We start from the raw sequence: 24,333 nt of genomic DNA, 5'->3' as shown, positions 1-24,333 counted from the left end.
AGTGTAAGGAAATTTAGAACAGAATTGGATATCTATTTCAAGGTGTGAATGATTGAGGAGCATTTGTTTTTGGGTGGACTGCAGAGTCTCGTTTAGATCTGTTCTTTCTATCCCTAATGTAATCCCTAAGTTTCTATCCCTAACGCAAGCTGTGTGTTGGCTGATACATTACTATCCCAAGATGACCTGGAAATGAGACTCGCAATGCACAAAGTTTCCAGCCCCAGTTCTCCTTACATCAGTGGTGAAGGCAGAAGCTCAACTCAACTGCGTGGAGGCTTCAGCAGAGTATCAGAAACTAATGTAACTGGGTCTCATTCCAACTGACTGCTGACTAATTTTGCAGCAGCAGTTCACAAGAAAGACTAAACTTTTGGGACCTCTATGTTTTATGACTTATGGTGAAATCAAAATGTCTTTTTATTAAATAACTTGATTTCCTTTTTGTTTTTAAACATGTCCCCCCCATCTCTTTCTCTTTCAGGTAGTGAATATGACGAAGAAGAGGTAGACTATGAAGAATCAGACAGTGATGAATCTTGGACCACAGAAAGTGCAATTAGTTCAGAAGCTATTCTGAGTTCCATGTGCATGAATGGAGGAGAAGAAAAGCCTTTTGCCTGTCCTGTTCCTGGATGTAAAAAGAGATATAAGGTACACTGGATGACATTAAATAGATAAATAATCTGTTGAACTATAATTGAATTTCAGTTATATAATATCAATTTACTGGATATCATATCCCAAGGGACAATGTCTTGCTTTTTTCTGATAGATTTATTAGCACCATTAAAGGTCTACGTCACCAGGTTAAATTGCAACAACAATGGGCTGGATTTCCATGGAGTCAGGGAGACTCCGTGGATGTTTAAAATGGTGGCCGGACCTGATTCCAAGGTTCTGGACAGCCCCAATTTCCACTAGTGCTTGTTAAGAAGTCCAGATCCTGCACTCCCGACCTAGCTGGCTCCATTGGAGGGATAAACATGTCCTAGTCCACAATTTTCATGGAGTCAAACTGTTATAACCTGCCTGCTTGCCATTGGCTGGGGACTAATGACAATCCCACAATCCTGTGGGAGTATGAGCTTCCCCAATGAGGGGGGCGGAGAAATCATTAGCAGACTCCCTGCATAAATAGAGCTGGCCAGTTTGGAACCAGAGAGAGAGAGGAGTGGGCAGCAAGGGAAGTTGCTGCTGCTGTTATATATATATATATGTTATTGTAAATAAATGTTATTTCTTTGTATCCTGAAAACTTGTGCTGGATTCTTCGTGGCCCTCACAAAACTGGCGACGAGGGTTAAAGTGAATAGCTGTCTACACTGCTGAAGCCACCTCCCTGGATTTTTGTTGGATACAGGTTGGAAGTTGTTTTCTATTACACCATGCCTCTGTATGGATGTTTGGATGTTTTTGATCCTGTGCTGGAAAGCTGGAACCAGTGCGCACAAAGGACGCGTTACTGTTTCCGGGCAAACAACATCACCGAAAACGAGCGCCAGGTGGTCATATTGCTCACCGCCTGCGGCCCGCATACATATGGGGTGATTAGGAGCTTTACGTACCCAGCTGTGCCGGACACCAAAAAGTTTGATGAACTTGTGAACTTAGTGGGGCAACATTTTAACCCAACCCCATCCGCGATAGTCCAACGTTACCGGTTTAATACCGCTAAGAGGACCCCAGGAGAATCCCTTGCCGACTTTCTATCCAGGCTACGCAGGATTGCGGAGTACTGTGACTATGGTGAGACCTTGTCAGAAATGTTACGTGACCGTTTGGTTTGCGGTGTTAACAATGCGGCCACCCAGAGAAAGTTGTTAGCCGAGCCAACATTGACTTTTCAACAGGCCATTCAAATAGTATTGTCACGAGAGAGCGCAGAACGAGGAGTGCAGGAGCTACAGGGAATGGAGGTGCATGCCTTGGGGCGCAACCTCTTCCGTCCGAAAGATCCCCCCCCCGCACCCCTGCGGTACCTTGGGCGAGGCGACGTCCGGATCGACGCCAGTGGCCGTCAGACATTCCTCCCCGAAGGGAGCCTTCTCCAGAACCAATGGATGAGGGGCCATGTCCGTGTCAGACTTGTAGGCACCGACCCCGTCGCGGATGCCGGTCCTGGGGGCGCCAGAGGCGCCGGCGTTCCGACCGAAACTGGGGCCAGCCCAGCGGCCGTACCTTTCATTTGGATGAATCTGCGGCGACTACTCCCGAGCACATGGAGACGGAGGATGACTGCCTGCAGCTGCATTGTGTGGCAGCTCCCCGTTTGGCCCCCATTAAAGTGACAGTAGGGTCAATGGTCACCCGCTTGAGATGGAGTTGGACACTGGCGCAGCGGTCTTCGTGATCGCCCAGAGGACATTCGACCGCATCAAGCAGTGTATACAGACCCTTGCATTAACCGACACACAGGCCAGGTTGGCCACCTATACGGGGGAACCAGTGGACATTGCAGGAACTATGATGACCCCTGTTGTTTATGGACACCAGGAGAGGTGTTTCCCACTTATCATGGTGCGCGGCCATGGGCCCAGCCTGTTGGGTCAGGACTGGTTGCGCCATTTGCAGTTGCAGTGGCAGCACATCCTCCAAACAGTTTCTGGAGGGTTGAGTGAGGAGCTGGGACGATACCCAGATGTATTCCAGCCCGGTTTGAGGATAATAAAAGGGGCTGTAGCCCGTATCCAAGTCGAACCAGGAGCCACGCCGGGCGCGCCCGGTGCCTTACGTCTTGCTCGAGAAGATAGAAAGGGAGCTCACTCGTTTGGAGACTTTGGGTATTATCCGTCCGTTTTGCTGACTGGGCAGCACCAATTGTACCTGTAATGAAGCCAGATGTCACAGTTCGCTTGTGCGGCGACTATAAACTTACAGTGAATACGGCTTCCCGACTCGACCGATACCCAATGCCTCGCACAGAGGATCTCTACGCGAAGCTTGCAGGCGGACTCTCGTTCACAAAATTAGATATGAGTCACGCCTACCTGCAGTTGGAGCTGGACCCTGCCTCCCGGCCATATGTAACGATTAATACACACAGGGGCCTGTATGAATATACACGTTTGCCCTTTGGAGTATCCTCTGCTTGCGCTATTTTTCAACATGTTATGGAGGGCATTTTGAGAGGTTTACCGCGTGTTGCTGTCTACTTAGATGACGTTTTAATCACAGGGATGTCGGAGCAGGAACATTTGGAAAATTTGGAGGCTGTCCTTAGACGCTTTTCAGAGGCTGGAGTCCGTTTACGTTGCACAAAATGCGTTTTTCAGGTGAAGGAAGTTGTTTACCTGGGTTATCGGGTGGACCGCGAAGGTTTGCACCCCATAGCAGAAAAGGTGCACGCGATTCAACAGGCCCCCGCCCCGACTGACACTTCGCATCTTCGTTCGTTTCTCGGCCTCGTAAACTATTACGGAAAGTTCCTCCCCAATCTGGCAACTACGCTGGCCCCGTTGCACCTTCTGCTAAAGAAGAATCACACCTGGGTTTGGGGTCAGCCGCAAGAAACCGCTTTCCGGCGGGTAAAACAGCAATTGTCGTCATCTGGGTTACTAACCCACTATGATCCTGGAAAGCTTTTGCTCGTCACATGTGATGAATCCCCGTATGGTCTTGAGGCCGTCCTGTCCCTCAAGATGGAGAACGGGGCCGAGCGGCCGATAGCTTTCGCCTACTGCACATTGACTGCAGCGGAAAAGAAATACGTGCAGATCGAGAAGGAGGGCCTGGCAGTGGTCTTTGCAGTGAAACGTTTCCACCAGTACGTATATGGCCGCCACTTCACTATCGTGACTGATCATAAGCCTCTGCTGTGACTTTTCAGAGAGGATAAGCCAATACCCCCCATTGCTTCCGCACGGGTACAGCGCTGGGCTTTGTTGCTCGCTACATACGAGTATTCTCTGGAGCACAAACCAGGAACCCAGATAGGGAATGCCGACGCACTGAGCCGATTGCCTTTATCGACCGGCCCCATGTCGACCCCCACGACCGGTGAGGTGGTTGCAACCCTAAACTTTATGGACACCTTGCCTGTCGCGGCATCACAGATCCGTGAGTGGACCCAGACGGAGCCAGTCCTGTCAAAGGTTCGGCACATAGTCCTGTATGGTGGGCAGTATAGACAGCTCCCAGGTGAGTTGCGGGCATTTTCCTCCAAGCTGTCCAAATTCAGCGTGGAAGACGGCATCCTTTTGTGGGGGACACGTGTGATTGTCCCGGAAAAAGGACAGGAACTGATACTAAGAGACTTGCACAATGGGCATCCAGGTGTGACCAAAATGAAAATGTTGGCCCGGAGTTATGTCTGGTGGCCAGGCCTCGACACCGACATTGACAAGGTGGCCCAAAACTGCTCCATTTTCCAGGAGCATCAGAAGCTTCCGCCGGCTGCGCCCCTACATCACTGGGAATGGCCAGGGCGGCCTTGGGCGCGCTTGCATGCGGATTTCGCCGGCCCTTTTCAAGGATCCATGTTCCTGCTATTAATCGACGCCCAGCCTAAATGGCTAGAGGTGCATAAGATGGGAGGCACAACGTCCTGCGCAACAATCGAGAAGATGCGTTTGTCTTTCAGTACGCATGGCCTCCCCAAGGTGCTGGTCACGGACAATGGCACTCCGTTCACAAGTGAGGAGTTTGCGAGGTTCATGAAGATGAACGGCATTCGCCATATCCGCACCGCCCCTTACCTCCCGGCTTCAAATGGGTTGGCGGAGCGCGCAGTGCAGACATTCAAACGAGGCCTAAAGAAGCAGTCTTCCGGGTCGATGGACACTAGACTGGCTCGGTTTTTGTTTTCATATAGGAACACCTTCCATGCAGTGACTGGGGTAGCTCCCGCAGAACTCCTAATGGGCCGGAGACTTCGCACCCGCCTTATCATGGTTTTCCCAGACATTGGCGCAAAAGTACGCCGCACACAAGAACGGCAGGGACATGGTTTTTCTCGGCATCGGCCAATTCGGCAGTTTACGTCCGGTGACCCAGTGTTCGTTCGGAATTTTGTTGGTGGTGCCCAGTGGGTCCCTGGCGTAATCCTTCGCCAAACGGGCCCTATCTCTTACCAGGTACAAGCCCAGGGGCGTCTCCAGCGCAAACATGTAGACCATGTTCGGTCCAGAAGACTATCCCTGCCAAAGATTCCCTGCCCCAGGAGCTCATTTCTACAGCCGCAGAGACCAGACACAATGGAAAGTATTCCTCACACTCTTCCTCTGGTGCCTCACTCAAAGCCTGCGCAGGTCGTGACAGAACCGCGTGGAGATAAAGACACCAAGATGACAGAGGCAGCAGACTCTGACTCAGAGATGGAGACACAAGACACCTCAGAGGGGGAATCCTCGGGCCCATGGGCCGTGGATGTACAACCGTTACACCGTTCATCACGGAAGCGCCGGTCTCCATCTCGTTTCACACCACCCGATCCAGCGCCTCGTGCAAATGGTGTCCGGCCTGCGGCAAAACGAATCCGACGCCCTCCTTCGCCAGGGTCTTCGGTAGATTCCTTGGACTTTGTGGGGGAGGGATGTTATAACCTGCCTGCTTACCATTGGCTAGGGACTAATGACAATCCCACAATCCTGTGGGAGTATGAGCTTCACCAATGAGGGGGGCGGAGAAATCATTAGCAGGCTCCCTGCATAAATAGAGCTGGCCAGTTTGGAACCAGAGAGAGAGGAGTGAGCAGCAAGCGAAGTTGTTGCTGCTGTTATATATATATATATATATATATGTTATTGTAAATAAATGTTATTTCTTTGTATCCTGAAAACTAAGCTGGATTCTTCGTGGCCCTCACAAAACAAACCAACTACTAAAGGACCTGTGGTTCACATCATCTCAAAAGTGTCATGAACCGTAGTCTGAATGAGGGGACCTTTTGAAATGCCAAGCTCTGCCCCTCTACCCAGCCTTCTCATGGCTGCTCATATCCTCCATGTCAAGCTGTGCCCTTCCGCCCTCTCCCAGTCGCCTCTCATATCCTCCATTCCAAACTGTGCCACTTACATGCTTATTCACCACTGTACACTATTCATTCATAACTTTCTGCTACCTTAAAAAAACACCTTTCACAATAGTCTAGTCCTATAAAAGTGTCAATCATCCAGACCATTTAAAGTATCGATTGCCGAAATTGCAAATAATTGAAACTTCTTTATCTTGTGTAAATAAGCATTGTGCAATTGACGGAAGAATAGGTTTATTTTGGATGCAGCTGTTTTAACAATCTAGTGGATTTCTGGGCTCTCAGTCAAGCCTCACTATGCATTCTTGACTGAGAGCTTAGACATCCATTGCTCTGAAACGCCTGTGTCCCAAGGAATACATTATTTGATTGACAGGTCTTGCTCTCTAATCTATTCTGTCAATTGCACATGTTGCTGGGCAGAGTTGACACGGTGGCACAGTGGTTGGCACTGCTGCCTCACAATGCCAAGGATCAAAGTTCAATTCTGGTCTTGGGTGAGGGTGTAGTGTTTTTCTCCTCAGGGAGAAAACGTGCTGATTCGGCAATTGGCTAAATTGCTCCTTATTGTACAAAGTTGTGCTGGTTAGGTGGGATTATGGGTCGGTGTAGACTCCATGGGCTGAGTGGCCTCCTTATGCACTGTAGGAGTTCTATAAGATAATTCCAAACATTTGCAATTGATACTTAAAGTGTGTGGATGATTGACATTTTTATAGGGCTGTAGTGAAGGGAGATTTGTTTGAGGAAGTAGAAAATTATGGAGAACTTTTTAAAATGTTTTTCACATATCATAGAATCCCTACAGTGCAGAAGGAGGCCATTCGGCCCATCAAGGCTACATCGACCCTTTAAAAGAGCACTCAACACATATCCATTACCCCGTCCACCCCACCCTATACCCATAACCTCATAACCAAACTTGCAAACGCCACATAGACAGTCACCCAAGGTGTGAATCGAACCCATGTGCCTGGCGCTGTGAGGCAGCAGTGCTGCCACTGTGCCACCCTATAGTTACAAAAGGGTTCCTCTATTCCTATTGGTACTTTAAGGTTCATTGGCTCTGGACTGATTATACAGTGGGTTAATAGGCATAGAGGTGTCAAAGATTGGCATGGAAGATGTGAGGCCATGGGAGTGGTAGAGGGGCATAGCTTGGCTTGGAGGGTATGAGTGGGGGTGGAAGAGCATATATTGATATGGATGGGACATGGGGTGTGGGGGGGGGGGGGGGTGCGGGTGACTGGTGAGGGATAGAGGGTTGTTCTTTGTTTTGCTGTCTTAGAATCATAGAATTTACAGTGCAGAAAGAGGCCATTCGGCCCATAGAGCCTGCACCGGCCCCTGGAAAGAGCGCCCGACTTAAGCCCACACCTCCACCCTATCCCCGTATCCCTACCTAACCTTTTTTGGACACTAAGGGCAATTTAACTGGCCAATCCACCTAACCTACACATCTTTGGACTGTGGGAGGAAGCCGGAGCATCCGGAGGAAACCCATGCAGACACGGGGAGAACTGTGCAAACTCCACACAGGCAGTCACTCGAGGCCGGAATTGAACCTGGGTCTCTGGAGCTGTGAAGCAGCAGTGCTCACCACCATGCCACCGTGCCGTCCATTCCACCCCGTCCCGATTAATACCCCTGCATTGATTGGAAGCGCTCAAGGCCAAAGAGAGAGGCCTGATTGCCAGGGCAAATAAAAGTGGAGAGGGTGGGTAGCCCTGCCAAGTGCCCCTTTTAAGGAGAAGTAGTCTGAATATAGCGTATTCGTGTGAATGCTGACAGTGGGAGCATTGTATAACAAACGGATCCATGAGACAAATTTCTGGCCAGATCCAAATCTTCCAAGAATCTCTCAAACAAATAGTCCCATTAACTCTGTCAGATGCTTTCTCTGCATCGTGAGATATTATCACCTCTGGCTCAGGTGCAGGAGAGGGTGAAAGTGTGGCATCGAAAAGGCGACCTATATTAGCCGATAACCGACAGCCCTTTACAAAGCCTGTTTGGCCCTCTGAAATTATGCTTGGAAGGCAAGGTTCCAATCCAACCTTCGAGAGCAGCTTAACATCTGTGTTTAAGAGCGAAATGGGTCAGTATGAACCACATTTAGTCGGGTCCTTATCTTTCTTAAGGAGCAAGGAAATAGAGGCTTGAGTAAGGGATGGAGGCTATGAACCACGGGATGGAGAGCCATTGAACATATCTCACAGCAAAGGAGTACGTTATTCCAAGAATTTCTTATCGAACTTTATCGGAAAGCCATCTGGGCCAGTGGCCTACCGGCCTGCATGAGACCAATGCATTTTAAAATCTCGTTGCGGCATATCGGGGAGTTCAACTCCGAACTCTTGACTGTTTCGAAAGATGGGATGGGCACGCCGTCCAGAAAATCAGTCATGATCGACTTTTCTGCAGGAGCTCAAATTTATACAGGTCACGGTAGGAGGATGTAAAAGCCACATTGACCTGGAGAGGGGTGGAAACGAGGTTGCCACCCGGGTTGAGTATCTGGGGATCTCATGGGAAACTGATTGGTGTTTATGTCGGTGTGCTAAAAGACCACTGGCTTTCTCTCCATATTCGTAGCAAGTACCCCTGGAGAGCTGCAGCAGAAGAATGGCCTTATTGGTGGTCAGTAGCTCAAACTGGGATGCAACTTTTGTTTGCTTGCATATAATTCCAGTGTGGGATCGAGTGAGTACTGGTGATTTACCTCCATAATGGAGTCCACCAGCCTCTGTTGTTCTAATTTCTTCATCTTTAGCACATGAGGCTATAAGAAATAATTCACCCCCCCCCCCCCCCCCCCCCCCCCCCCGAGCACAGCCCTTAACAGCCTCCCACATGTGGAAGGCGAGATGGAGTTGGACCTATTTAATTTAATGCAGTCTGCAATAGAGGTGGACAGGCACTCGCAAAATTTTTTATCAGCTATCAAAGTGTGACGACTGTGTGCCAAAGAAAGCAGTACGTACGTTCCCCAACCGGAAACCATGGCTCAACTGCGTGATTGACTCCCTACTGAAGGACAGATCTGAGGCGTTCAAGGCAGACGACCCTGTCCTATACAAGAAATCCAGGTACGACCTCCGCAAAGCCATCCGAGATGCCAAGAGAGAATATCAAACTAATCTAGAGTCACAGACAGACTCTCGGCGGTTGTGGCAAGGACTAAACAACATAACGGGCTACAAAGCGAAGCCGAGCAGTATCTCTGGCAGCAGTGCACCCCTCCCCGATGAACTTAATGCATTCTATGCTCGGTTTGAGCAGGTAACCAACAATCCGCTGTCGAGTGCCCCAGCAGCCCATAATTCACCCATACCCACCATCACAGTTTCCGAAGTCAGATCGGCCTTCCTGAAAGTGCACCCACGGAAGGCGATGGGCCCAGATGGGATCCCTGGTCGTGCACTCAGAGCCTGCGCATACCAACTGGCAGAGGTATTCACAGACATCTTTAACCTATCCCTACTCCACTCCGAGGTCCCCACCTGCTTCAAGAAGACCACCATCATACCGGTACCAAAGAAGAACCAGGCAACATGCCTCAATGACTACCGCCCGGTGGCCCTGACGTCAGTTGTAATGAAGTGCTTCGAGAGGCTGATCATGAAGCGCATCACCTCCATACTCCCGGAACGCCTTGACCCACTTCAATTTGCATACCGTCGCAACCGGTCCACATCAGACGCCATTTCCCTGGCCCTACACTCATCCCTAGAGCATCTCGAAAACAAGGACTCCTACATCAGACTCCTATTTATTGACTACAGCTCCGCCTTCAACACCATAATCCCAGCCAAGCTCATATCAAAGCTCCAAAACCTAGGACTTGGCTCTCCACTCTGCAACTGGATCTTTGACTTTCTGACCAGCAGACCACAGTCAGTAAGAATGAACACCAACACCTCCTCCACAATAGTCCTCAATACCGGTGCCCCGCAATACTTAGCCCCCTACTCTACTCCCTGTACACAAACGACTGCGTGGCAAAACTTGGTTCCAACTCCATCTACAAGTTTGCTGACGATACGAGCATAGTGGGCCGGATCTCGAATAACAACGAGTCCGAATACAGGAGGGAGATAGAGAACCTAGTGGAGTGGTGTAACGACAACAATCTCTCCCTCAATGCCAGCAAAACTAAAGAGCTGGTCATCGACTTCAGGAAGCAAAGTACTGTACACACCCCTGTCAGCATCAACGGAGCCGAGGTGGAGATGGTTAGCAGTTTCAAATTCCTAGGGGTGCACATCACCAAAAATCTATCCTGGTCCACTCACGTCGACGCTATCACCAAGAAAGCACAACAGCGCCTATACTTCCTCAGGAAACTTAAGGAAATTCGGCATGTCCACGTTAACCCTTACCAACTTTTACAGATGCACCATAGAAAGCATCCTATCGGGCTGCATCACAGCCTGGTATGGCAACTGCTCGGCCCAGGACCGCAAGGAACTTCAGAGAGTCGTGAATACCGCCCAGTCCATCACACAAACCTGCCTCCCATCCATTGATTCCATCTACACCTCCCGCTGCTAGGGGAAAGCGGGCAGCATAATCAAGGATCCCTCCCACCCGGCTTACTCACTTTTCCAACTTCTTCCATCGGGCAGGAGATTCAGAAGTCTGAGAACACGCATGAACAGACTCAAAAACAGCTTCTTCCCCACTGTCACCAGACTCCTAAATGACCCTCTTATTGACTGACCTCATTAACACTACACCCTGTATGCTTCAACCGATGCCAATGCTTATGTAGTTACATTGTATATCTTGTGTTGCCCTATTATGTATTCTCATGTATTTTCTTGAATTTTGTTTAATTCCCTTTTCTAATGATCTGTTGAGCTGCTTGCAGAAAAATACTTTTCACTGTACCTCGGTACACGTGACAATAAACAAATCCAATCCAATCCAATCCAATCAAAGTAGTATCCAACCTCCAGGGTAGATGTTGGGTGGGGCTGAACTCCAGCAACAGATTAACAAAGTGTGGGGCGTGGTCAGAGATTACAATGGCTGAGTACTCAGCTGTCACTATCATAGGGAGGAGGGCCCTATCCAGAATGAAAATTTCAATGCGAGAACACTCATGGTGAACATGAGTGAAAAAAAGGAGAAATCCCTGTCATTCAAATGTAAAAAATGCCAGGGGTCTACCCCTCCCATCTGAAGCCATGAAGGAAGCCCCGATGGGGGATTTTGAGCAAACCAATTTTGGTCCTGAATGCAGTTCAGGTTGCATTCTAAAATAAGATGCTGTGTGTCGAGGTTGGAGACAGAAGATAACGAAGAGTTGATGAAATTCATATCATCCAATTAGATAAAGGTAAAGTCATCATAGTCCCAGATGACCATAGGTTGCTTTCCCCTTTGAGGAAGAGAGCTGACTGATGGTGATTTAACTTGAGGATCACCACACCTCAGGCGAGGGGCAAGATTGAGAAGACGGGCTTTCATAAATAACCTCCCATTTAGCGGCATGGATGTTGACCAGAACTACTGGGGTGTTCAATAGGGAGGTTGCATATGATTATGGGCATAATTCTCCCAAAAGATTTCTAAAATAATTTGTGGCGGATTTAAAAGGAGTTTCCCGCGGCTCTGCTGGCGAGTTTCCCACCGCTATTCAATGACACTTAGTCACTTTTTTGGGCCCTGGGGAGTTTCTCATCGGTTTGGCCTACACTTATTAAGAATTTGTTTTAACACAAAATCGAGATTGGGCTGCCATTTTGAAAGGGTGCCCCGATCTCTGAGTGAGCTTGCCCCCTACCCATGGGTAATGTCACCCCCCACACACATGGACACTACCCTACACCCCCCCCCCCAAGTGAGGACACCCTGCTATGAGGTCCCCCCTCTTCAGCCCCCCCAAGCCCTCTTGCAGCACCCCCTCCCTTCTATGAGCCCCAACCATCACCCCGCCAACATCCCGGAGGCCCCTACTTACCTGCCCTCCACTCCCCCACCCTTCAACCCCCCCCCCCCCAACCCTTAATTCATGGGCACGCTCCCTTCGTCCCCTGACCCTTGGCAGTGCCACACTGTCCCCACTTGGGCCCCTTTGCACTGGCACCCAGGAAGTATTCCTGCTGGCTTGGCAGTGCCACCTGGGCAGTGCCAAGGTGCCTGCATTCCAGGAGGAGGGCCAAGGGGCCACTCTTCACTTAGCGATGTCCCAGGAGACCTCCAGGTGCCGTTCTGTCTGGTCCACATTTGTGTGGACCAGCACTGATCGGTACCCGGCTGCAGCCTCCCTGTAGAGGCCGACAAATCGAGGGTGTCCGGTAACATATGGTCCTGCCCATTTGGGGCGGGGTTCCTCTCCGACATCTCACAGGACTCTGGAGAATCTTGCGAAGTATGGAACCTTTCGGGAGGCTCGCTGGGAGCCTCTGCTGGGATGCTCCGGCCGCGTTGTGCTCTCCCTTGAGCACAATGCAGCTGGAGAATTGCACCCTATATATCGACCGTCGGGATGAAGAGAATCGGAGTCTTTTGTTAATTAAAATCACCCTGTCCCTGCTGTTAAAACTATAATTAAAAACTTGCCCAATCGATCCTTTGCAGAGTTTGGTCTGATATTTAATGTGTGAATGGGTTTCTTGCAACAACACAAAATCAGAATTGAGAAGACAAAGCGAGAAGAGAAACTGAGAAGACAAAGCAAAAAGCACAATCCAAGATGGCCACCGAGCCACGTCAGGTGACTCGACACAGATACTGTCAGAAAACTAAAACTAAACTACCAACCCCTCTCCAACCCAAATACGCCATCACAGTCCAGCATAACCACACCCAAAAGCACATGGAACGGTGGCAAACAATAACTTAACCTAAAACCTGCAAATATCATAACTCAACACAACTTGAAGCTCATTTTTAAAAACTATTATGAGCTGCAGAAAACCTTTTAATATCATTCCCGTTAACCAGCACATCTTTTTAGCAGGGAGACTCCCAACTGAGAATAAAAACTTATTTGACTTAGAGCGCAACGAGGGCAACTGAAAGTCGTGTCAAATGGTAATGACAAAGAAAATAGGTTATTATAAGGGGCAAACAATAGAAATCCCTCAAATACAACTCTGGTCATCAAGAATACACCCAAACAACAGACATGAAAAGTGCCAACACAGCAAAACAATCAAGCCAAGGCACATGATAGGTTGAAATTCAGTGTTTTATTCCTTCAAAAGTGTCAGTTGTCTCTCTCCCTTAGCCAACATAGTGAATGCAAACAGAAAAACTTAACTACAAGAAACAGAATAGTATCAGGTAAATTGGGTTTACAAAATATAATTATACACCACTACATTTAATTGGATAGCATAACTTTTCAACTGCAGCAGCTGGCACAAAGCACAGTAAGCTTTTAAATCTTACTGTTGTTAGTTCCTGAGGTTTATGAGAATTCCTAACACTTGGTTAAAAATTCTGTGGTGATGATCATTATATTCTGGTCTGATTGAACAGATAGTACGGGTTGAGGCAGTAGACGCGTTGGAAATTGGGAGTACTTTAAAGGCGTAATTCTTTGGTTCAGGAAGCAAACAATCCATGGCGATAACACAGAAAGATAATTTCCCTAGAGGCTATCAAAGCATTGAGAAGTGTAAATCTTCAATGGAAAAAAACCCTGTTATTTACTGCATCCTGCCTGTACTTTGTTTGACACCTAGTCTTTTCATAAGTGCCCCTAGAACTATATAATTCTTCATTTGCTTCTGGAATCTCTGCCTTCATCTGAAATTCCAGAGGGCAGTCTCACTGATATCTTGCACACCATTAGTGTAAGAGCGGCCAGACTGGAGGTGAATTAATGGTCCATGCTGGGCTTGAAGATATAGAGAAAGATGCAGACACAAATAAGTGTTCCCCACCTCTGTCAATAGATTAGCACAAACAAATTGGACAGAATGTTGGGCCTTGAACTGCTGATCAGAATAAAAAAGATTCTTTAATCGCATTAGGAAACAACAGTTGAAAGTTTTAAAAACATCTGTATATAAAGTTCTTGGAGAACATATGTAAATTGAATTTTAACCTTCCAAAGCAGTCGTCTTTTGATTCAGAAATTATTTGTGCTTTAAAAAGTAAACTTTATTACAACGCTGAATTTTCATTATCCAAGTTACATATCTCTATTCATTTCTGTTACCTTGGGCTGCCATTTATGTGATCCCACCGGACTTGCTTTCGAGGGGGGTGGGGAGAACACATAAAGGGTGTGCCCACCCCAACAGATTTGAATAAATAATCAAGGGTCAATTGGGCTTATTAACACGCCACCTGACCCCAATAATACGCTGCCCACGCCATAAAGAAGTTGACGTGGGCAGGTCACTTTTTAAAAAAACATTTTCAAAGAGCAGGAAGGAAGGAGGTGGGTGCTCTATCTTCAGGTCCCTTGGCAAATAGGGGTAAGCCCGCATAAGATATCCCCCCCCCCCCCCTTTCTTCCTACCCCGTCTGCTCTTTAAAACACACCTAACCCATTGACACACTCCCTTACCTAAACCCCTGGCTCTGGGATCGATGGGCTGCGCCCTAGGCCTGTTTGCAGCCAATGCAGCACCCATAATGCCCTGGTTCTGCTGGGACTGATGAACCTGTCACCCATTCAGATTGGCTTGCAACTCTTGAGGGCAGATCTTCATCCCCAGCAAGGGGCGTACATTCCACGCTGTCCCAATTTAGCCTGCATTATGGCTGTGGGGCGGACTGGTGTGGAATGGATCTGCTCCAGGTACCAACCCCCCCCCCCCCCCCCCCCCCCCCGGCCCTAATATTCTGCTCTTTGGTTTATTGAAATAAAAGTCTTAATATTTAGTTTTGTAGCACCATGGAACTACCAGGCACATTGTCCAGCAGCTGTCCAGGTCTGTGGTGGTTTGCTGTGTTTTCCAAGATACCATACTAGTGCAGCCATTGCCACCAAGAATCGAGAGGCCACCACATGAACAAGAGGACGAAAAGGAGAATGATAGAATCCATTTTGGATTCCTGCATTCTGGGGTGGGCTACAGAGTGCCTGCTCAGACTCCAGTCACTGCCATTTTCCACTGTTACATCCACCTGGTATACCCCATTGCAGCTACCATTCTAGAATAATAACAACCAACGCAAACAATTCCTGGAGTGTCACGTGATGTGAGATCGGGAGCGGTTGCGTTTAGATCTCATAACCTCTGTATGACCTCCCACCACAGCACTGGGTCATTGATGGCTTCCGCCTGTGCTGCAGTGGAAACTAATAAATTGGCTACCTGACATTGCATCAGGGTTGGGTTTGTGAGTGCTGTCATGGAGTTGGCTACCTTTTCCACAGAGAAAAGGATGGGCTCCAAGCTCCATGCGATGTCCTATCCATAGTGGAGTTGAACTCCTCCATACTCTTGATATTGACACTATGCTGGCAAGCCTGCCATTGCACCAAGCATTTTGGTTTACTTTTTTGTCAGCATTCTTTTGTACACTGCCTCACTAAAGTTCTAATCTGAGTGCCCTCTGGTGCTACTTGTCCGTACCCCACCTTCTGTTGAACTGGCACACAAGTTACTCTTTCCGTCTGGTCGCCCTGCAACTCACATTGTGCACGCTGATTAACCATATACAGATCCTGGCTGTATTCCCATGTAAAAAGTACATACAATGCCAGTATCTGAGCTGATGGCTGCGAGTGTCTGATCAGCTAATGGAGCTTCTTCCTCAAAGATATGGTGCAGCTAGCACTCATCTGCTTGGGGCTGTTGTGGTTGACTCGGTGACAGTTCTTAAGAGTCTAGTTCTTACGAAAAATTCAGAAGGGGGTGACTGGGGTGAGGAAGGGGAGCTGGCTGTAAAGCAAACGGTTGAAGGTCACAGCATCTGCATCTTGCATTTCATACCAAATGGATGAGGGTGAAGTGGATGTTGAGAAGGGCCATGGGCAATGATATATTGTCATCCTGAATGCTCTCAGTGACACTAGATGTTGTGGGTTCTGTTGCAGCCAGTCCCATGATGTTCAGCAATATCTCCTCCATCAGGCTGAGACTGAAGGTATATTCATCACCCCATCATTTTGGCTTTGCTACTTATTATTGCAGGCAACTTTGTGATGTAAGAAGGAGGGCAGAATATCTGTGAGTGTGTTGCATTGTGTTTGGGTGATGTGCCTGTCAAAGCTGGAGGTATGTGGAAGCTGCGGGTCTGAAGCCAGCATCATTCAAGGTGTGTGAGGGTGAAGTGGAGGATCTGAATGTCAGACACGAGCCCTGGGTGCCATTAATTGCTGCTGGGTAAGTGATGGACACGTGGTATATTGAACATTCCCACTTAACTTCGGAGAGCAGAGAGGAGCAAACCAGCAGGGGATACACAGAGAGAAATTCACGAGAGCTGCTTGGGGGGGGGGGGGGGGGGGGGGGGGGGGAGAGTGAACAGTGACATTACAGGCAAGCCCGAAGTCGAATGGTTGGTGAGTAACTGCTGTTGGGGACTATCTGGAAGGAGCTGGAATTTAGAAACACACAAACCTTTAAATAACACTTCCTTTTACTTAATGTAGAGACACGAACACAAAGGAATGAGTCCATTAGTTATTTTATTCTTAACTGTTTATTGGATAACTAAGGTTTAAATTAGTGGCGGTGAAAGGAGGAATTAATTTTATTCACAATTAATTAAGAAAATAATTGATTAGTTACTTAATTAAGATTCAGTGGGGTGGCAGGCTAGGTGATGTGCTGTGATTGCAGGATATGAGAACTTCTGGATTCCAGTGTGATCCAGGGAAAACACATCTCCAGTAAGTGTCTACACCTTGAGGATCTTCAACTCAGAGACATTGAACTGGAGGCCAAGCTGCAGACAGTGCAACACCTCAGAATGTTACCTAGATAATTTTTCCAGAAGGCGGTCATAATTTTAGGATAGAATCTTCTGTTTTGATCAGTGGTCAGGGACAGGGGTGTGTGACTGCAAGCGAGGTAGGTAAGGAGATCAAAACTAGAAATGCAGGAGCATTGGCGTGCGCAATTGTCTTAACAGGTTGAGGACACTTTTGGCCTGTACTTATGAGAGTTGGGACTGCATATTGGATGAGCAAACTGACGATAACATCATTATAAAGGGAGCCATTCCAGCAGTAATGTGGTAGTAGGGGACAGTAGAGTGAGGAGGATAGACAAACAGTTTTCTTCAGCCAAGAGAGAGAGTCCTGAAGGCTGTGCCGTCTGCCTGGTGCCAAGGTTCAGGAGATATGCTCTAGGCTGGAAGGGAACTTGTAAGAGGGGTCCACGTTGATACCAACGACATAGGTAGGACTAGGAAGGCGGTTCTGCTTTAGGGACTATGAGTAGTTAGGGCCTAAATTAAGAAGCTGATGATTACCTGAGCCATGAGCAAATTGGCGTTGGGTAAGTAAGATTAAAGAGTTAAATGTGAAGCATCAATATTGGTGTGGGAGAAATAGGTTTCAATTCATGAGGCACTGTCATCAGTACTGGGGAAGAGGAAGCCCTATTGTTGGGACGGTCTTCAGGTCAGCCATGCTGGAACCAGTGTTCTGGTGAGTTATATAACAATGACAGTAGAGAGGGTTTGAAATTAAATAGAGTGTGAGGAATGATATGATAAACTAAAGAGGGAGAATAAGGTAACAGAGCAGGATAGCCATAGGGAAATGGTCATCAAAGTGTGGCAGAGAGGGACAAAGTTGACAAACATACAAACGTTCCAACAGTTAAGATTAGAGATTGTGAGAATAACTCAGCATTTTCTTAAATTCATTTTTTTACGGGATGTGGGCTTCACTGGCTAGGCCAGCATCTGTTTCCCGTCCCTAATTGACCTTGAGAATGCGGTGGTGATCTGCCTTCTTGAACCATGTGGTGTTGGTACATCCACTGTGCTGTTAGGGAGTTCCAGGATTTTGACCCAGCAATGAAGGAACGGCGATATATTTCTAAGTCAGGATGGTGAGTGACTTGGAGGGGAACCTCCAGGTTATGGTATTCCCATGTATCTGCTGCCCTCGTCCTTGGTAGTAGTTGTGGGTTTGGAAGGTGGTGCCTAAGGAGTCTTAGTGAGTTCCTGCGGGGCATTTTGTGGATAGTACACACGGCTGCTGTTGTGCGTAATAGTGGAAGGAATGCCAATCAAGCAGGCTGCTTTGTCCTGGATGGTGTCGAGCTTTCTGAGTGTTGTTGGAGCTGCACTCGCCCACACAACTGGAAAGTATTCCATCACACTCCTGACTTGTGCCTTGTAGATGGTCGACAAGCGTTGAGGAGTCAGGTGGTGAGTTACTCGCCACAGATTCCTAGCCTTTGACCTGCTCTTGTACCCATAGTATATATATGACTAGTCTAATTCAGTTTGTGGTTTGTGATGTTGATAATGGGGATTCACTGATGGTAATGCTATTGAATGTCAAGGGGCGATTGTTTGATTCTCTCTTATTCGAGATGCTCATTTTCTGGAACTTGTCTGGCGAGAACATTATTTGCCACTTGTCAACCCAGTGTCTGAGGAGTCGCGATGGTGCTGACCATCATCAGCAAACATCCCCACAGTTGACCTCATGTTGGAAAGAAAGTCATTGATGAAGCCACTGAAGATGGCTGGGCCTGGAACACTATCCTGACGAACTCCAGCAGCGATGTTCCAGGACTGAGTTGATTAATTTTGAACCACCGCAGCCATCTTCCTTTGTGCTAAATATGATTCCAACTAGTGGCGAGTTTTCCCCCTGATTTCCATTGACTCCAGTTTTGCAAGGGCTCCCTGCTGTCATACACGATCAAATGCTGCCTTGATGTCAAGGGCAGTCACTCTCACCTCACCTCCAGCATTAAAGGCACATGCATTCGCGACAAGGTAAATGGATTGATTCCACAAATAAAAGTAAACGGGTGTTATCTAACTGCCATTACAGATTTGTGGCAGGGTGACCAAAGCTCAGAACTGAAAGTGCAAGGGTATTCGGCATTTAGGAAGGACAGCCAGAAAGGAAAATGAGGTGGGATCGCACTGCTGACAAAACATGGGATCAGTACGTTAGTGAGAGGATTTTAGATGGAAGATTAAGATGTAGAATCCGTTTGGGTGGAGCTAAGAAACAACAACGGGCAACAAACTTTGATAGTTGTTAATCGACCCCCAAATACTGGTGGTAATGTAGGGCACGGTGTGAATCAGGAAATTAGTGTTGCATGTAATGGGAGTAATGCAGTAATGGACTTCAATCTACATACAGACTGGGTCAACCTAATTATCACTAATGCTGACGAGGATCAATTCCTGGAATGTATACGCGATGGTTTCTAGAACAGTATGTTGAGGAATCACCTAGAGCAGGGGTGGGCAAACTTTTCCGTGCAAGGGCCACATTCAGAAATTCACAATTTTAAAGGGCCGCATATTATATTAATTAATAGTCCCGGTTGTAACCAATTAGCGTGCGGCATATACCTCAGCACTTCCCCCGGCGGCATCCTGCCTTTAGCCCTCTTTTTCTCTACTTTTGAAAAATGGCGCTTCACCCGGTTATGATTCTGGGCGCCTCATATAGAACATAGAACAGTACAGCACAGAACAGGCCCTTCGGCCCTCGATGTTGTGCCGAGCAATGATCACCCTACTCAAGTCAACGTATCCACCCTATACCAGTAACCCAACAGCCCCCCCCCCCCCCAATTAACCTTATTTAAAAAAAAATTTTTTTTTTTAAAGAATTGTTTTTTTTTATGACTTGATCTTGGTGGGCCGCATAAAAACCTTTGGCGGGCCGCATGCGGCCCGCGGGCCGTAGTTTGCCCACCCCTGACCTAGAGGATGGGCTATTTTAGATTGGTATTATGCAATGAGAAAGGGTGAATTATTAATCTTGCTGTAAAGGAGCCTTTAGGGAAGAGTGACTGTAATATGGTGGAATTTTACATGAAGTTTGAAAGTGATGCCATTCAGTCCAAAACTAGTGTCTTTGATCTAAACCAAGGAAACTACAGTGGTAGAATCTCGTTCCCTCAGGTTTTAATTGTTGGATGTTTTAAAAATGTAAAATTAGATTTTTTTTTCTCTAACTTTTCCTCTTTGGTACATTTTTCTCTACATCTTAATCCTTACTCATTTCTCTCCCTTTATTTTTTCTTTCTGTACCTTCTGATTTGGCCTTGAATTCTCCTACCCTAATTTACATTTCCTTTCCTTGGTATCTTATGTGATGGTTTCTAGTTTTGTACTTCCTTACAAGTGGAAACACGCTCTCTGGGCAGATTCTTAACTGCCGAGGGAGGGTAAGTTTGGTTTGGAGTCAGGTATGTGTGGGGGTGCTGAAGGAAAATCTTGGGGAGAAACAGTTTCACAATTATGGCAGATTGAAGTGTTCTGTCATTAAATAGGTCAGCCAAAACATTTTAGTTTGAGACACTACTGGAGTTTAAATTGCTCATGGGTGAATCAGTAAAATTTTGCACTATTTGTTCGCTCAATCTTAATTGTATTTGATTGTTTTTATATTGAATTGCAACTTATTCTGCTTTTGTTTCCTCAACAGAATGTAAATGGTATAAAATACCATGCAAAGAATGGCCATCGGACTCAGATACGTGTCCGCAAACCATTTAAATGCCGTTGTGGGAAGAGTTACAAGACTGCACAGGGTCTGAGGCATCACACCATCAATTTCCACCCACCAGTGTCTGCTGAGATCATTAGAAAAATGCAGCAGTAAAAGAGACAAAACATCTGTATGTGTGTGTGTGTGTGTTTGTATGTGTATATATAATATATATACATATATGTTATATATAGTTATGTATGTATACGTGCTGGTTAGACTATACCAACAATCCAGAGCATCACCAGCAGTAACTGAAAGATCCTCTGTGGTGTAGGATGAATTCAGCAACTTTTCAAACACTAGTCATTTCGGCCTTTTTAAGTGTGTGCTTAAAATTGTTTGTATATCTTAGAATAATGTATCTTTGGACTGTAGAGTACATGCTTTTGTACATGTGTACATCTGCTCATATTACCTATAATCCATTGTTATTACATAAGGTGCTAAAAGTAAAGTTATTTGAAAATATTTCCTCAAATTTGCATACTGCCAATGTTCACTTCAGTATGCTTATATGCGGTGAATACATTGACTTATTTTAAAGCTGTTGTATCTTCAACTTGTTATCTTTTTTTAAGTTATAATTTTATTGCCTAGTTTTGTAATCCAAAAGCTGGCTGACCAAAGTAGACCCCTGTGAGATGTAACGTGCTTTGAGTACATGGAAGATATAGTGGGGGTAATATTAACCTTTGCCAATAGCATGGATCAGTTGATATCTGGCTGCTGCTCAGGATGCCATCTCTTCCAATTTTTCTAACCATTGAATGCAAAGAAGTTGAAAATCTGAAGAGACTTTCGATCTACCATCACCAGTTTCACACTGTGGGCACGTGTCAAAAGTATTCCCCAGGGCCTGTATCGCATTCAGAACGTGCTACAGACATCACTGTAATCTTTACTTCATATCAACAAGCATTACAGATGTCAGCATGGTGTAAATTAGTGGGTGTTTAGTACGGTAAAGATACAGCAGTGTGGGAAATATGTTGACGTATCTGCTGCATGTAAAGCTACAAATTTACAAAGCGTTATTAAAATTATTATTAAACCAGAGGGGAAACGTGCAGGGGATTTGCACATTGCTTTTTTAATAGAATTTTATATATCTTTTTTTAATTTTCCCTCTCCAGGAATTATTTGCTTTCTTGGTAGTTTGTTATGATATTAAAATTAATAATTTTCTTGTTATATACCACTTTGAATATGTTCTGTTATGTGGAACTGAACTTCATCATAATTGATGGAATTTCTAAGCACTTTGTAGTTACCTGTTGCAAGTAGATTTAAATGTTGTGTGTTGCCAATACCTGCAACCACTGTACTTGCATGTGCCTACGGTTGCAAGGACAAAGCATGTTAAGGAGGTGGTCACGGAATTTTTTTTTAATGTTAAACCTCCTACTCATGGTTAATGTATTTTTGTGAATTTCTCTTGTATTAATAAGCTCATCAATGCCTTGTTACTGAAACTCACTGCATTCCATTTGTAATTAAGCTTTCCACGTGGTATCACTACGCTGCATGTGAACAATGTTTGCCATTCTCGCCTTACAGATGGTGAAGTGTTTTACTTTAGAGGAAGGATAAATTTTGTCATTTCCATTCTTGATGGCTTATTGGCAGGAGATCATAATAGTATGTCCTTTTTGGTACTGCTCCATATAGTAAAAATGGAAACAGCATTTTGGATAAGTCAAAACACTCATAAACTTGTCATCAATGCATGTAAATTCTTGAGAAATAACTACTATAATTAGATTTTACAAGTATTTGCTTCTACCTTGTGGCAGTATTATGAAACATATATGGATGGGGTTACTTTGTTGTGTATAGCAAATTGTATCGTCAAGTCTTTGTAAAGTGCGCTCTAAATTATATTTTTCATATGTTCTATGGGGGGGAATGTTACTTTATTGAAAGTAAGGTTGAGGTGTGAGCAACTGAAGGCACCCAGATAATTCACACAAAAAGCTGCTTTCTAAATGTACAAAGTCACAAATAAAGAATAAAAATGCCTCTGATTCAGCAAATGGTTTCTGCTTTTCACAAGAGTGCAATTAGAGTTTAAGGATTATAGTTCCAGTACTCCAGAATGTACTTTTAGCACCTGCATTTACAATTCTCTAATTTTGCAGTGGAAATGTAGAAAACGCTCCCTGAGTATCTACATATTTTGAGGTATTTGTGCTCTGGAAGTGTATTCAAAATCTGGGGGGAAAGTCTATTCATTGCTCTTTAAGTTCCAGATCTGAGCCAAGCCATCTGGGGGCAGGAATCGATCCCAAGTGGAGCACTTCCCCACAGAGAAATTGGGACACAAGCTAAACTCAACTGCTTTTGAAATAAACCCAGCAATTCATTTCAAGCTGCATTGGGAATGGCCTTTGGCATATGTCACCTACCCTTCTCCTTATTTGGAGAATTATATATGTCCCAAAGAGTCTTGGAAAAGGGGACCATGTGTAGATCATTTTTGAGCTTGTGCCAGTGACGGGGAGCTTTATCCCAAGATGCGCATCTTTGGGAATGTGCTATGCAAAACGGTTGAACAATCACACACAGCCTGCAACCAAATTTCTTTTTTTAAATAAATTTAGAGTACCCAATTAATTTTTTGCAATTAAGGGGCAATTTAGTGTGGCCAATCCACCTACCCTGCACATCTTTGGGTTGTGGGGGCGAAACCCGCGCAAACACGGGGAGAATGTGCAAACTCCACACGGACAGTGACCCAGAGCCGGGATCAAACCTGGGAACTCGGCGCCGTGAGGCAGCAGGGCTAGCCCACTGCGCCACCCTCTGCAACCAAATTTCTGGGGCGGGATTCTCCCATCCCACGGCAGAATGTCAACACCATCGTGTCCACGTCGCGTAAACGCCCGATGCAACAGGGGCCGGCACATAGGAAAGGAAGCCCCCAGCCACAGAGGCCGACCCGCTGATCGGTGGGTCCCGATCGCGGGCCAGGCCACATCGGAGGCCCTCCCCCCTGGAGTCCCCCCCCCCCCCCCCCCCCCCCCACAGGCCGCCACCCGACCCTTCCACGCCGATGTCCCTCCGGCCCAGAGCACGTTAGAAAGGCGCCAGCGGGAGTCGGCTCTTTAACGGCCGCTCGGCCCATCCGGGCCAGAGAATCGGCGGGCCAGCCGGATAGAGCGGCCCGCGACTGGTGCGTGAGTTGATGCCTGTTTATAGCATAGCCAGATGCAAAGTGAAGCTCTGTGGTCAACAATGCTTCATTCCCAATCTCAAGAGCATCCGTACGGAAGCAGTGTGGGATTTATTTCCATTTCCCAACCGCATTCAGCCCTATCTGAGTGACAATGCCAACTAGTACAAAATTCTGCACTGTTTTATATTGTCAACCCAAGCCCGTAGAAAATTGGATTGAAACTATTAGAAAGGACCCATTCATCCTTTCAGACTGTATTGAATTTGAACCTAATTCCTAGAGGTGATTTGTCTCAGCCAGTTAACTAAGAACCTCCTTAAATTCCCTAATTGAGCAAAGTCAGAGAATCTGAATTTAGGACTAATTTCAAATATCCAAAGCAAAACTTACATGACATTCTTTGAACAGCTTTTTATGGTGTATGAATATTCTGTTGCAAAACACACAAAGCATTGCCTCTCATCCTGTGTCATCTGAAATTCTAATTGTCCTAATTTGAATTTGGAGTTCACTTAATACTCTATTGGTGCCATGCCATAATCAAATGTTGTACGCTTT

The 24,333-nt window shown here is 46.4% G+C and overlaps 1 protein-coding gene across 1 annotated transcript in view; it reads left to right on the top strand.

Annotated features, from left to right (window-relative positions):
• Nucleotides 1-22,629, top strand: part of jazf1b (JAZF zinc finger 1b) — a 340,149-nt gene extending 317,520 nt beyond the window's left edge. The window contains exons 4-5 of the mRNA XM_038797271.1: nucleotides 485-654; nucleotides 20,535-22,629. Coding sequence (XP_038653199.1) covers nucleotides 485-654; nucleotides 20,535-20,711 — 347 coding nt within the window. The 3' untranslated portion in view covers nucleotides 20,712-22,629. The remainder of the gene's footprint in view (nucleotides 1-484; nucleotides 655-20,534) is intronic.
• The last annotated feature ends 1,704 nt before the right edge of the window (nucleotides 22,630-24,333 follow it).

This window comes from Scyliorhinus canicula, chromosome 5 (assembly GCF_902713615.1).
Source record: "Scyliorhinus canicula chromosome 5, sScyCan1.1, whole genome shotgun sequence".
Taxonomy (NCBI): Eukaryota; Metazoa; Chordata; class Chondrichthyes; order Carcharhiniformes; family Scyliorhinidae; genus Scyliorhinus; species Scyliorhinus canicula.
The sequence above is the reverse complement of the archived record's forward strand: the minus strand, read 5'-3'. Positions and strand labels throughout refer to the sequence as shown.